The sequence below is a fragment of the Rhea americana genome, unplaced genomic scaffold, assembly GCF_003343005.1.
Source record: "Rhea americana isolate MKP2758 unplaced genomic scaffold, rheAme1 scaffold_102, whole genome shotgun sequence".
Lineage (NCBI taxonomy): Eukaryota > Metazoa > Chordata > Aves > Rheiformes > Rheidae > Rhea > Rhea americana.
The window spans coordinates 951,105-964,785 of record NW_028185062.1 but is presented as its reverse complement, the minus strand read 5'-3'; the positions used below and the strand labels follow the sequence as shown (position 1 = coordinate 964,785).

Here is a 13,681-nt window from a genome sequence, read left to right as displayed (position 1 = left end):
ACAACAGAAGACCTGAGAAAGAAAGGAGGTAACTGCAATTAACTAAAAGCTCCCTTTCTTTCCAAAGATCAGTTAAACTTGTACATATTCTCTGATACTAGTTGCTGGCAAAGGAAGAGCATGAAAGGAGAATGCAGAAGAATATAGAACTAAAACACTTTGGTACCAAAAATATCAATACTTTGGCTGTTGAAAACGGAGAGAAAAAGATGAAAGAAACCACAGAACACTAAGCAGAGTTCAGGCTCAAAAGCTATTTTTCCACTGTGGGCTACAAATGCATTCCTGTGGGCATATCTCCAAGATGAGGTAATGTAAATGAAGCGCATTTCATTGCAAAGCAATTTAAAGTTATCTTAGTACACAAGAATTATTACAATAGTAAACTTCATGTTGCTGAATGTGAACAACCAACACAAACAAGGTGCTTTTAACTTAACGCTGCAAGAGAACTTGGCAAATATTTCACTGCATACTCCACAAAGTGGTAGGTAAGCTTTCATAACAGCATTAAGGCTACCTTTGGATACCAAGGCTTGATAGTCAAACAATAAAACCAGGGTCTTACTGGTATCCAACACCAAGGAAAACAAAAAAAACATACATACTCTTACTTACATGTCCTGCATATTGTCCAAATTTCTTTCGGAGGCCAGTAGCTAGCCCAGCGAGGCATTTGGCAGCCAAAGCAACTAACATAACGTTTGTGTCCTTTCCAACAACCTGCAGAGAATAAAGCAATGATAGAGGCTGAATAGCCAAATTTCAAAGTCTTGGAAGAACTTCTTAGTACAGTTAATAGGCCATAGACTGTGTTATTTCCAGAGTATTTCTGGACTAGAACTTTAAATTTAATACAAATAAATTGCAAAACAGTGCTAACTGACATACATTCGGGGGGAAGGGGGTTATTACCTTTTTGAGAACTTTCACCAAGTCTGCATAGTCTCCTGCTTCCAGTTTGGGGTTTTTCACCAGCATTTCAACAGCTTCTAGAGCTTCTTTTCTCTCTTGCCACTTTTTTGCTTCCTGCAGGGCATATCATTTACATTAACTTATAAACACAAAAAAAGTTTTAGAAAAAAAAAAAAAACATACTTGTTACAAACCATATACTTCAAGACTCAACTCTATCTCAAGAAAGTCTTCCTACAGTTCAACACCAACAACTGCAGTGCAATGTGAAATACAGTCCTTTCCAAGATGTATTTGAGCTCCTTAAAATTACAGCTTTACTTGCTGGTAAATCGAATATTGTGACCTTTTTACAATTACCTACATTTTTGCTTACACTAGTCTGTTATTATCCACATAGCAGTATAGCTTATGTTGCAGAATGCAAGTCAGCCTTAGAATTCATTAGCTTCTGAGCGTCACACTCCATAGAATTAACCAGTAGCATAAGTTTAGGCTTACTATTTTGTCATAGAAGTCTTTGGGAAGCTTGGAAAGAATTTCTACAGCTTCAAGCAACTCATATGCATCTACTTGCGGCACTGCCTCATCCCCATCATCACCGCCTGCAACCGAAAAAGTCAAGTGTAAGGAGAGTGACTTGCATAGAAGTGATTTAATGCATTCCTTCACAAATCATACACTAGCATATATTTTTAAATAGAGTTCAAAGATGAAACAAGTTACCGCCATCTACGTCTCCTCCAACTGCTTGCTGCTGCTCAAACTTTGCTTTCAACTCTTGTTGGGAACGCAAGAATCTGGTCTGCTTAGGAGCAGCTGATGAGAGTTTGACCCATTCTTCCTCCAGTTCTTTTAGCTACCAAAGGGAGATAATCATCATATCAAATACATTTTGTACATATTCCAGACAAGCAAACCTTCATGGAAAGCAAAGAAATCTTCCCATCTGAAAGACCTAGTAGCAGCTTTTAAGCTCACTTGAAATATTATACTGTAATAATATTTGTCCTTCCAAAGAAGTGACCACATTTGTCGTTCAGATACTCACAAGTATATTCACATAACATTGAATAGTCAAGCATATTCACGTAACACAATATTTTTTTTTCTTGATGACATTCTAAGTACAAAGCATTTGCATAAAAACAAAATGCAGAACAGTCAGAATGTTGTGTGTCCTCTGCAGAGAATTAAAGTAAGAATGGCTGAGCATGAAGGAAGTTTATGTTATAGCCATACTATTGTCAGAGAGTAGCCCTGAGATGAAATAAACACGTTCAGCCAAGTTTGGTCAGACAGTCAAAGATTAGTTGTAAAAAAACAAAAATCAAACAGAACACCACATACCTACACTTCTCACTGTGCAACTTTGAGTGTGTTCTCTTTTTTAAGTAACATGAATAAAATTACTCATATCTGAACACAAATAACTCAAGTGGGTGGGAGAGAGGGTAAAGCTGCATAAATAATTTATGAAGTTCTAAAATAATGGAAGTTTTCTCCAACAAATATGTTATCTATCATAATGTAAGGCCACTTCCTTAACTGAAACAATTGTATCCTGAACACTAGAACAAATTTGAAGGGCTGTAAAGAAAAGATAACATAAGAAAAAATAGAAAAGGAAAACGATGGATTTTAGTACTTTTACTCCAGGGGTCTTTTTTTAAACGGTAAGTGTTTGTCCTGGGGTTATATCTTCAAGCAATGCCATTCTACACCTCCAAATTCACCTCTTCAGTTCCAGTACGATGCTTCTACTCCCCCCCACCCCAAACTTCATATATTATTAGAGCAATAAAACGTTGATTTCTCTACAAACAGAGGGATCAAGATTTTAAGTACATGTTACAGAAGCTAAAAATAATGCCACTGTTGATGAAAAAGTCTAACGAGGCCAAATCCCACCCACACAGGATTGGCAAGGATGACTGGGGGTACATGTAGAGGCCTTCTCTTGCATGTCTGAATACAACCTTCCTTCTGCCTACCTGAACAGAATTTATGTTCTGTAATGGAGGTCTCAAAGCATCCCTTATCCAACGGTAGATCTCCACAGCAAGAAGTTTGGCTTCATCTCTGACAGCCTTTTCCCGGGATTCAAAAAGTTTTGGCAATACTTTAATGATTGGCTTCAGTGAGATTATTTTTGAACCAAATTCACTGAAAGTTAGAAACATGGAATAGTATTAGTGCCTAAATAGGAAACAGAGTGAACAGAGTGAAAGCTAATTTTATTTAAGCACAGTCTATGAAATACACCCATTACACACAAAAGATTCTCACACACTGAAGTTTTTACCTCCATTATTTTGTGAAACTACTCAAAGTTGTTGCGTGATTTTAAAGAATCTCATCTATAACAATTACCCTCTACATCCAGCATGAAACAACAAAATCAGTCCTCTTAAGTTATTTCAGAGCACCTAATGCAACCTGATCTAATCTGCAGCCTGCAACTGTTCCCTAGCAGGAGGGGATGGAGAATGTCCTTAAGACTAAAGTTTGTATGACCTATTTTTTTTTTCTTTTTGATCAGAATAGAATCTCCTTTGCCTATCCTTGGAGACAAACTGCAGTAAAAGCATTAGTCATTTTGCCACTTGTTGGACCGGATAATTATAGTGAGCCTGGGTCATCTTCACAGATAATACATGTGTTGAAATATCTGCTGCTGAAAGGACACATGAAAGAAGCTCCCCAGGCTGATTACTCTTCCCCATCAGCAGATTCTGCATGCTGTTAAACTTAGTACACTAAGCTTCATTTTCTCAATCACTGCTGAATGAAAACTCAAAAGCATTCTTCTCACACAGTAAAATTTCATTAGCTGCTACAGTATTTACTGTATCATTATCTATATCATCTCAAAAGCCATGAAATATCAATTCAGAAGTATTTTTCTTCCTTGAGAACTTTAACTGACTCTAACTCACACTTTTCTGTGCTTCTCTGCAATCAAATACTTCATGGAAGAGCTAGTAAAAAATGACGGCTCAAGAACTAAGAAAAAATGTCTAGCTTTCTATAAGTTCTTCTGTAAAGGCCACTCTATAAGAAGCATTAAGTATTCAAAAGCTGCAGAAGAGGCTCCATTCTTGGAGTGAACACAACTTAAATGCAAAACATGAATGCATATGTGGCCCAGAATTATACCTTTCAAAGAAGGACATATCAGGAAAAAATGCTTAAGCAGTATTAGGCTTCAAATTATATTATTCTTACATAATTAATATAGTAACATAATAAAACTTTAATAGAAGACAAAGAACATCAGAAGCTAAACTAGCAACACTAGTCAAGCTAGTAATTTAGCTACAACACAGAAAAATCTTGCTATCAATGCAGATAAGAAAGTTAGTCAATATATAACATAAATCTTGGTAGCAACACAACTCAAAAGCTGAAATTCAAAGTCAAGTTCATAGGGCCTCATGAAGAAATTTGATCTTGTCATCTCAAATACAATAAAACACTGTACACAGAAATAAGCAGAGAATTGTTTTTTTAGATGCAGTTAGCTGAAGAATATTGAGGAAGACTATGCAGGTTTCTAATTATGTTTACTATCAAAAGGGTATTTGATTTGATAAGGCAGTTAAAAATAGCTAAAATATTATTCTTAAATGCGGGATAGTAGTTTCACTTAGTAGTAGCACATGCTTTGTGCTGAAACTGATCTTTTTATTTTGATTCTGTTACTGGAGTCTGAAACAACCAGTTAACAAGGACCATCAATATATATGCTTCTCCCAACTCACTAGAAGCTATCTAGTGTAAGATATTCTCCATCTATCATTACGCATAGAGTTTTCACAGGAAATAACTTTTTCCAGGAAAAAGATATTCTGACCTTTAGTACCAAAAATATTGATTTCTATATATGTTTGCTCCTTTGCAGGTTGAATGAGAAATACTAAAGTGGGACAAAAATGAAGCTCCAATTCTAATCTTGCAACCCATTTCCAACTTTAATTAGATTTGATTTTGAGAGAGCATTATCAGCTCTTTTTGCCAAGGAAATTTTATATAGACAGTGGAAAGTGATACTGTCAGTTCTGACTTAAAAGAAAGCTTATTGCCCAAAATGTTTATATTGCACATGAGTAGCCAATTGAAGCAGCTCACATTCATAAGGAAAACTGTGAGTAGCACCAGGTTTTTAAAATCAGGACTACAAGTTTCAGTCTAACAAGTCGATTTCAGCTGTTAGAGAAGCTCTACAGTCTAAAATAGACATGTTAACCTTGTCCTTCATCTGTAGTGGTCCGTTTTTATTAAAAAGGAAGTTTAGCAGGAAGCTGTCAACAGTAAAAGTGATCCAGATGAGCCTCATAACAAAGGCATCCCTCACATTAACAAATCTCATGGTCCCTCTCACAACTGCTGTTGCCATAAAATATTAGTTCAGTAAAGACCCATGCTATTCAACAATACCAAGAGCCCACTGAAAAGGCTTATTAAGCAATAGATCAGACTGCATAATGCAGAGGTTATGGAAAGGAAGGCGGAATCTAAATGCTTACCTTAGTGCTTTCCTCAGTGTTTCTATACAGGCAACTATGATTTTGGGGTTTTTGTTGTCCAGACCCTTTAGCAATTCTTCTTGTACTGCCTCCCCTTTCTCAATTTCTATATACATTAAACATATATCCAGGCCCAGCTCTTTTGCTCTGGCTTTTGGCTGATTGAACACTTTATTTACAACTCCAGAAGCTACTTCTCCTGTTGTCCTGAAAAAAATGAGAGAAAGTTACTTTTGGCATAGTTAACTAAATTACATGTCCTACTCCATTATCCACAAAGAAAAGTATATACAAGACCTGAAACATGGATGAAAACTTAGTATGGTCTCACCTAATAGGCACCAAATTCTATCTAGGTTACCCTCAAAAATATCTTTGAAGAGATAACTCCAATCTCTAGTTGGAAAAATCAAGAGCTCAAAAAATTTCCCCTAGACTGAGTGCCAGCGTGTTTCTAATATTGCACCACACAGTGACTACAAGACATTTTCTCAAAGGGTATGAATTAATATACATTCCTTGGTCCACAAGTAAATGTCATTTCCTGAGACTGCATACATTACAGTTAAGTAGCACAGGCACATAATCTTGACACAGTTTTATATCTATTTCAAAACTTCCAATCAACAAAATCATTTACCTCATCCTTAAATCAAGAAGCTTGACATGGCTGTCAGACTTTTAAACTAAGGTTTGGATGATTTTTTTTTAAATATCATATTTTTATTTTATTAAGTGACTTAGACTAGGTGGCCCTAAGCACTGATCTGGTCCATTAGGCACTTTTATTTCACCCTCAGATGTATGGGCTATTTCATAGGCTAGAAGACAGTGAAATATTAACAAACATTCTAGCAAGAAAAGAAACTGGCAGCTATGCAGATTCAGAGTAGCTGGATGCAACACTACACAAAAATATTATCTCCCCCTGGAAATTAAATGTAAATACCTATGCATTCACCCCAGGAAGAAAAAGGGTCCCTGTACATACAGACTCTTTCAGTAAAATAAGAATAAGGATTCTAGTTCAGAGCACCTGTGTCATCAACTTACTGCTTCACTTTCTTTTTCCATTTCAGAGATCTTTACTGATGACTTGAATAGTTTCTTTGAGTCTTGCTAATGTATGGCATTACATAAACAATTTCTGACAAGTTAAGATGTACAAAGAAACCACCTACAGGGAAAATCCAACACTCAGCAAATTCTCTAGATGAGAAAGCAAATACTTCTCAATAGTAACTGCCAGCACTGCCAGGGACCACTGTATAATTTACCTGCAGCCTTCCTCAGAGAGGGGCATTAAACTGTTGTAACAGCAATGAAAGGTGACTTACTTCCCTGCTACATGAGCATTTTCAACATAAGCAAGTGCTGCTTCCAATCCTTTCAGTTGGGCCACTGCATTGGAGTCTGTCACAAATTTCTTTACCAAACCAAGATACTTGGACCATTCGGGACTTTTCTCATCATCTATCTTCTGAAAGAGCTTAAGGGCTTCTTCATAGCCATTTAGTCTGGCTTTCCACAACTAGAAGCAGAAGTCAAAACACACAGAAGTTTAAATAGTATCACAGTACAGTTTTAATACACCGTTCTCACAAAGTACTTCAACCTTGGTTGAAAGTGTACTCCAGTAAGCTGCTATCTGCAAGATTTCTCTTCAGGGACTCCCCGAACAACGGGAAAAGAGGACAACAAACTCATTTTTCTCTTGTCAGGAGTGATCTGCATAGGTAGATGCCAGACTTTCCCACTGCTCTTCATAAATTCCAGCAAACACTGACAAGCAGATATGGGCCCAACAGCAGTTCCAACTGCAGAGGAGTGATTTCTCCACATGAATGAGTACACTGATTTTTTTAGTGCACAAACCTAGGTCATATAGGTTATCATGCAACTAAATTTTAATTCGTAACTATTATTCAACCTCTACATTGCTGAAACAGTTTCAGACTTGTTGTACCCATGCTGCACAACCACCAAGATTACTTAACTTCAGTGCAATTAGCAGAGGCAGGAACACCACAGCAGATAGGTATAGAAGCCAAAGACAAGATTTCCTACCTTGTGTTCACATTTCTGGTCAATGGGCAGTTTCATCCACTCACTGTCGTCCCCCATTGTACTTCAGGTTCTCTCTTATGATCACAATAATTCCTGTGGAGATAGAGACAAGTTAAAACTCAGGAAAGAAAAGTGCTACTTGTCTTTTTTTAATTTAGGTAAAAGCATATTACAAGTCTGTAGCAAGTCTTACAATCAATATGCAACCTTTTCAGACTTGTAATTATATTTAGATATATACTACTAAGACTAGACCACTGCTTTGTTAGCCTTGAAAGGCTACCCGAAACCATTACAGACTAAAGAGCGTTGCAAATTGTAGTATTTCAGACACTAGAAGCCCCAGTCTGTGAAAGTTTGAGTAAGCCAAGATAAGGCCTGGAGAAAATAGCCTCATTTAAGCCTGGTGGAGAACTCACTATGATTAAAGAGCTAAAAAGAAACAACTACCCACCAACACTAGAAAACTGACTCTTACTGACAAGAATTTTCAGCAACAGGTGCCATGAATCAGTGTCAAAAAATAATCAGGTGTAGTATAAGGACAGCTATTTTAAAAAACTTCACAAATTGTGCAACTGAAATGAATGCCACTGTGAGAGGAACAAAACTCATTTATGCTAGCCAGCCCATTTATGCCCTAATTTTTACACAGCCAGCATTAGCAACTGTCAACATGAGACCAATTTCTTACTGCACATAAAGCTACAAATCCGTATCTACTGAAGTTTAAGTTTGTTTAGTTTTAATATAATAGGAATACCGACCTATGAGAGATAAGAGCTCAGGCTCAACACTCATCTTGGACATATTGTACAACTAATGCTACTGTTTAGAGAATAACCAGAGAATAAGCCTGATGAAGGAGATTAGCACAGTGAAAATAGCAGCAGCAGCAATGAGAGGGCTCCCAACATTATTTATACAAACAGATGAAATCAATCCACAGAAGAAGCAACATACCAGTTAGAACACACAGACAAAGAGCAAGACTCAAAAAAAAAAAAAAAGGTCAGCATATACAAAAGTTTATCAGTAAAGGTAAATACATACACAGTACTAGGAGAATATTCTTAATGCAAATTCAGCTTATGTCAGCAAAGCTGCGGACTTTAATCTGCAAAGTATTTCACCTAACATACAATTGTTCTTCACAGAAATAAGCCCTAGAATTAGGAGTATAATTTCATTGGTGTAACTTCATAAAAGCAGGGTCTGCAGAACCACCTCTATCAGTCAGGTAACACTAACATACATCTAACTTAACAACAGAACTATACCAGCAGCAGTCCACAATAAACAAAACCTGTTTTCCTTTCCTGGATTAGTTTTAAAGAAACAAAAAACCAAACACTAAAACCATACCCCTAAACAATCCAGCAACATCAAACCACACTATACTTAAACATTTATTAATTCCTATATGTGTTAATATCGTTCTCACAGCAATTGCACAACTTTACTGATCTGCTGTGTCACGATAATGAAAGTCAACATCAGGACCGAAGTTACTATGCATAATAAACATTGAAGTGTTACTATAATTTGTCCATCTCCATTTGCAAACACTGATGTGGTCATTTTTCCTTGACATCAGCACTTATGTAACAGTATTGAGAAGTCTGCTTTTCCAGTAGAAAACAAACAAAAAAAAACTAGAGGGACAAAAATGAGACTTAAGAATTCCAAATTATTGAGAATGCAGGCATCATTTTCTGCTTACTACTTTTCTGCTATTTATTTCTTAAGTAAGACTACCTATAACCAGGTATTACCTATAATCAACAGAACTGTTAATTTTAGAATACRATTCTTACATTTAAATGTATAGTATGATTTATTTTTTTAAAAAAATCTTGGGGTTAAATAACCAGTCATGCCTCTCCTTGATATCAGAAAATCAACAAGAAAAGGTATTCTACCTTAAGATATCTTTTCATTGTACCTTATAAAGTTTTGAAGTGCCATATCAAAAATAAAAAGGCTCACATAGCCAGCTGACTTACAGTATCTTTTTCCATCAGAGCCCCACCAACTTTTTATAGCTGATCCTGCTTTCAGTTGTCTAATAGCTCTTCTGCTTTCTTTCTCCTCTCAAACCTCTACTACTTCTACTGGAGTAAATTAAATTTATGCACTTTACCTGTTAAAAATGCACAATCCCTGCAGTAAACATGGAGGTGGGGTAAAACTGTTTCTAGCCCCACAATCACAGAAGTAGTTTTTCAAGAAGCAAAAATGTATCTAAAGATTTATTTTCTAATAGTTCTTCTCATCAAGAACGCAAAGAATGCCATTATGTAAGTGCAGTTACAGCAACAGACTTGCTCTTTTATTGATAAAGTTAGTTCAGCAGCTGAACAACATAAAGAAAGATGCAGTTTTGCCAGTATAAGCCGTGTTTGCACTAGGAATACTTTCATCTTAGCACACAATATAGAAACAATGAGGGCACTTCACTAGTGTGGATAAAGATCAATATAAAGTCTTCTCTTTGTAAATTCTCTCATACTTTTTAAAAAGACAGCACATTTAACAACAAATTAAATAGATTTATGAATCTTGCTCAGAAACTTGGGGGCAACATTCAAGCCAAGCCATCAATTGCCTATATCATTTTGTTAGGAAAGTGTAAGGAACCAACACAAGTTACTCACTTGAAAATAAGGTATTAAAGTACCTGCCAGTAGCATTCAGAAGCACTAGAATAACAAGTTCAGACACCAGGGTTGAAACAAACCCTCTACATCCTCTTCCTTTAGAAAGACGTCAGCAACACAAATTCCCTACTTCAACAATAAAAAGAAATTTTTCTTTTCTCTTCTCCACAAATCTGCTGCACCAAGGAAAAACTTAATGTGGGACAGTGACTACCATACCACAACCCTGAAATTAGCTCAAACACAGAAGTCAGAAACAGTGCTATTAAAAAAAGTACCCAGTGCAAGGTAAATACTTAATGCACGCAGGTATCAGTTCATTGCTGCAAAGTTTGATTTCTGGCTTGTACATCTTAGTGATGCATTACAGAATCTAGAAGAAAAGAACCTAAAAAAAAAAATTGTTGATAGTAGGATTTCCCCTCCCAGTATCATGTTGGCAAGGGTATGCATATTTTCTCACTTGTTCTTTTCAGTCTGTCAGCTTCCCTACTATTTTTAATCATAACATCTACAATTGTTACTTCAATTATAAAATAGGTGAAGTTAACATCTCTACAAAATCCAGTATCTAAAAATAGTGATGAAACTCTATAGTCTCCTCAATAACCTAGAAATCCCTCTAGAATTAAGATTTTGTCAGAATATGTGAACCATGGATGGAAAACTCCCTCTAAAATATCACTTCTTCCTAGTTGCATCACTGTTTATGCCCTAATCTCAAGACCTTTATTCTGATAAAGGCAAGATGCAGACAACACAAGACTGTTGTTTCCCCCTTCAGTTAAGTCATTTAAACAGTTCTGCATGCATATCAACTTTCTGGACCTTTGGGGAATACCTTACATTTGATAAAAGTCCTTTTTTGTTGTTTATTTCTTCATAAGGATGTGTGTATCTCAGGTCATTACTTTTCAACATCCAATAGCAGGTAACCTCTGCATATAACAATGCAGCTAGGTTGCCTTATTACTTGTGAATTTGCAATAGTGAAGTGTTTGACCTACATTCCCTATTATTATCACAACTAGCTTTACAAACTCAGAAAAAAACAGATTTAAAAAATCTTTCAATAACAACATTCATTTTGGTAGCATCCAGAAAACAAGACCTCCAAATTGACTAAAAGACCAAAATAAGTTTTGTGAGAGAAGTTTGTTATTAGCATGGTCAATAAACCATTTACAAGTGCAAGTCAGCCGGACAAATTGTACTGAACAGCAACTCCTCCCTGACAGTCTGCAGCAGGACAAGCTCTTATATTATGGAGCAGAGAGGAAACAAGGATCATCAAGGAAAGAATAAGATGTRTTTGGAAGGGAGACTGAATATAAAAGCAGCAAGAGCAGAAAATACTTACAAGGCAGCACGAATGCAAGAAATTCAATAAATACAAAAGTGAATATTCCCACTGAACATAATTAAATTTCAAAAAATATTTGCCAACACATTAAGATATAACAGGAAAGTGACTTATTATATGAAAATTTGGATTAACCAAGCACTGTTCTAAACAGTTGCTATTCAGTCTCTGGGTGAACACTTATTTTCTCTGCCACCGTTTTAAATGGCTGAATAGCATCAGCTTTATAATTTCATATAACTGCGGACAGCTACAGAAAATCATTTTCTTACAAAATCCTCAAATGTACACATTTTGTCTTGAAACACATTTATTACTAATTTATCCACTACATTTCATAAGTGAAGTTTCAGATTCCAGACCATTTTCTCATAAGAACTGCAACAGCAAAATAAGAAATCACACAAAACTGGATGTTTAGCAATAGTGATTGCTCACTTGCACTTGCAATGCTGTGCAAGTCAGGCATCAACCTAAAGAAAGCTTCTCTTCAAACTTACTCAAAATAGTAAGTTCTGAGAAGACAAGACAGGTCATTTTTGAAATTCAGAAAACATATTTGAAATATTACTGAATAGTAGGGGCACATACCTGGCCGGCGTAAAGCTGCCTTAAACATTTCAGCTAAAACCACACCTGTCATAGTTCTCTGACAGTTTTCTGTCAGTGCAGACTAGTTTTCCTACTAGAAAGGGCATCTATTTGTTTAATGGCAGTCTTGAGTTGCATTTGCTCTTTGGCTCTGAGAACGCAAAGTTTTACTTTCTTAAAAGTTCGGCACAGCATGGTTTCAGTATTTGCCATGCCAGCTAACCCCTCTTCTAGTTTCAATTTGATACAACATAAAATAGCTCAGAATAAAAGCTGCTGAAAACCTCAAGTAATTATAGCTAAACTTTTATTTGTAGTAATGCCCTTGAATATGGTAAGTATTTTGGAGCGTATGCAAATCTAAGAACTGTAGCCTACTCAGTCCAGTGAAATAAGGCCCAAATTCCACATCAAACAGAAAAATGAAGTCCAGCTACCAATCCTGAAATAGACACATACAAAAGAAGCAAAGAGTAAGAACCTTTCAGTAATAAACACATTCATATTAAATGCTGGAAGGCTGCAAATGCATTTTCCAGCTTTAGTCCACAGATCTTTTGATGATGAGCAAGCGAACAAAAGGTTAAAAGTAATAATTAGAAAGGGCAAACAGAAGGTTGTTTGCTGCTCTGAAAGGCAATAAAAACTTCAAGAATTTTAAAGCATACATTTTTCAATAATAAGATGTGAGATACACATGCTCTTTTGATGAAGGAAAGCAAGACCTCAAAATAATGAAAAGGAGATGAGAAATGCATAATAATAATAAAAAATTGTTCTGCAGGCAGCAGAGTGGAGACTACAGAATACCTCTTCTCAGCTTAAGCAGCAATGAAATGGCATATGAGAAAAAACAAAATTCTTTCTTGCCTACTGTAGCTCATTTTTTCCAACCTAACTCAGTGACATCTTAAAAATGCAGAAGTTGCAAGTTATTGGTAAGGGAGACAGATACATAGATATGTTTCAATAACATGTTCTCTGAAAATAACTTAGGCATAGCTGGAGAAGAGCAGCCTCAAAGTAAAAGACAACACAAAATAAATTGACCTTCTGCTAGAGCAAAGAGAGCAAAAATTACTTCTTGCTGCATGGATAAACCTGGAATTAAGCCATTCCTACAGACAGAGGAGAGCAAAAGGGAAAAGGGCAACACATGGGCAGGTTCGTAAGCACTAAAGTAGGGTTAAGGGTGGACAGAAAGAGTGAAAGATGTCAGTGGGGCGGTAAACATCCCCATCCCTCGAGGTGTTTACAAAGCTCAGGCACAGAAAAGCTCAAACGCCGTTCTTTGAAAGGACAAACTGCCCGAGCTGCTGATGAAGGAAAGCTCACATGGAGACATCCCACTCCCACAAGCGGCCACTGGCTCCCTCCTTCTCAAGTGGAAACACCCTCCAACAGCAGCCAACTTCCCTCCCCCGAGAGGCCAGCGGCTCCCCTGCCGCCGGCAGTACCTTCCAGAAGGACGCCCCTCCAGCCCTGCCCCCGCGGTCGGGCCCCGCTGCGCTGCTCCCCGGAGGCGGCCGGCGCGGAGGCCTCCCCGGCGCGGCGGC

The 13,681-nt window shown here is 36.9% G+C and overlaps 1 protein-coding gene across 4 annotated transcripts in view; it reads right to left on the bottom strand.

Annotated features, from left to right (window-relative positions):
• Positions 1 to 13,681, bottom strand: part of CKAP5 (cytoskeleton associated protein 5) — a 53,522-nt gene that overhangs the window by 35,892 nt on the left and 3,949 nt on the right. For all 4 annotated transcript variants that reach the window (XM_085306098.1, XM_085306076.1, XM_085306089.1 and 1 more), the window contains exons 2-9: positions 7,512 to 7,604; positions 6,782 to 6,975; positions 5,445 to 5,651; positions 2,910 to 3,081; positions 1,642 to 1,774; positions 1,417 to 1,520; positions 916 to 1,029; positions 619 to 723 (exon numbers count right to left, since the gene is read on the bottom strand). In XM_085306098.1, coding sequence (XP_085162224.1) covers positions 619 to 723; positions 916 to 1,029; positions 1,417 to 1,520; positions 1,642 to 1,774; positions 2,910 to 3,081; positions 5,445 to 5,651; positions 6,782 to 6,975; positions 7,512 to 7,568 — 1,086 coding nt within the window. In that variant the 5' untranslated portion in view covers positions 7,569 to 7,604. The remainder of the gene's footprint in view (positions 1 to 618; positions 724 to 915; positions 1,030 to 1,416; positions 1,521 to 1,641; positions 1,775 to 2,909; positions 3,082 to 5,444; positions 5,652 to 6,781; positions 6,976 to 7,511; positions 7,605 to 13,681) is intronic.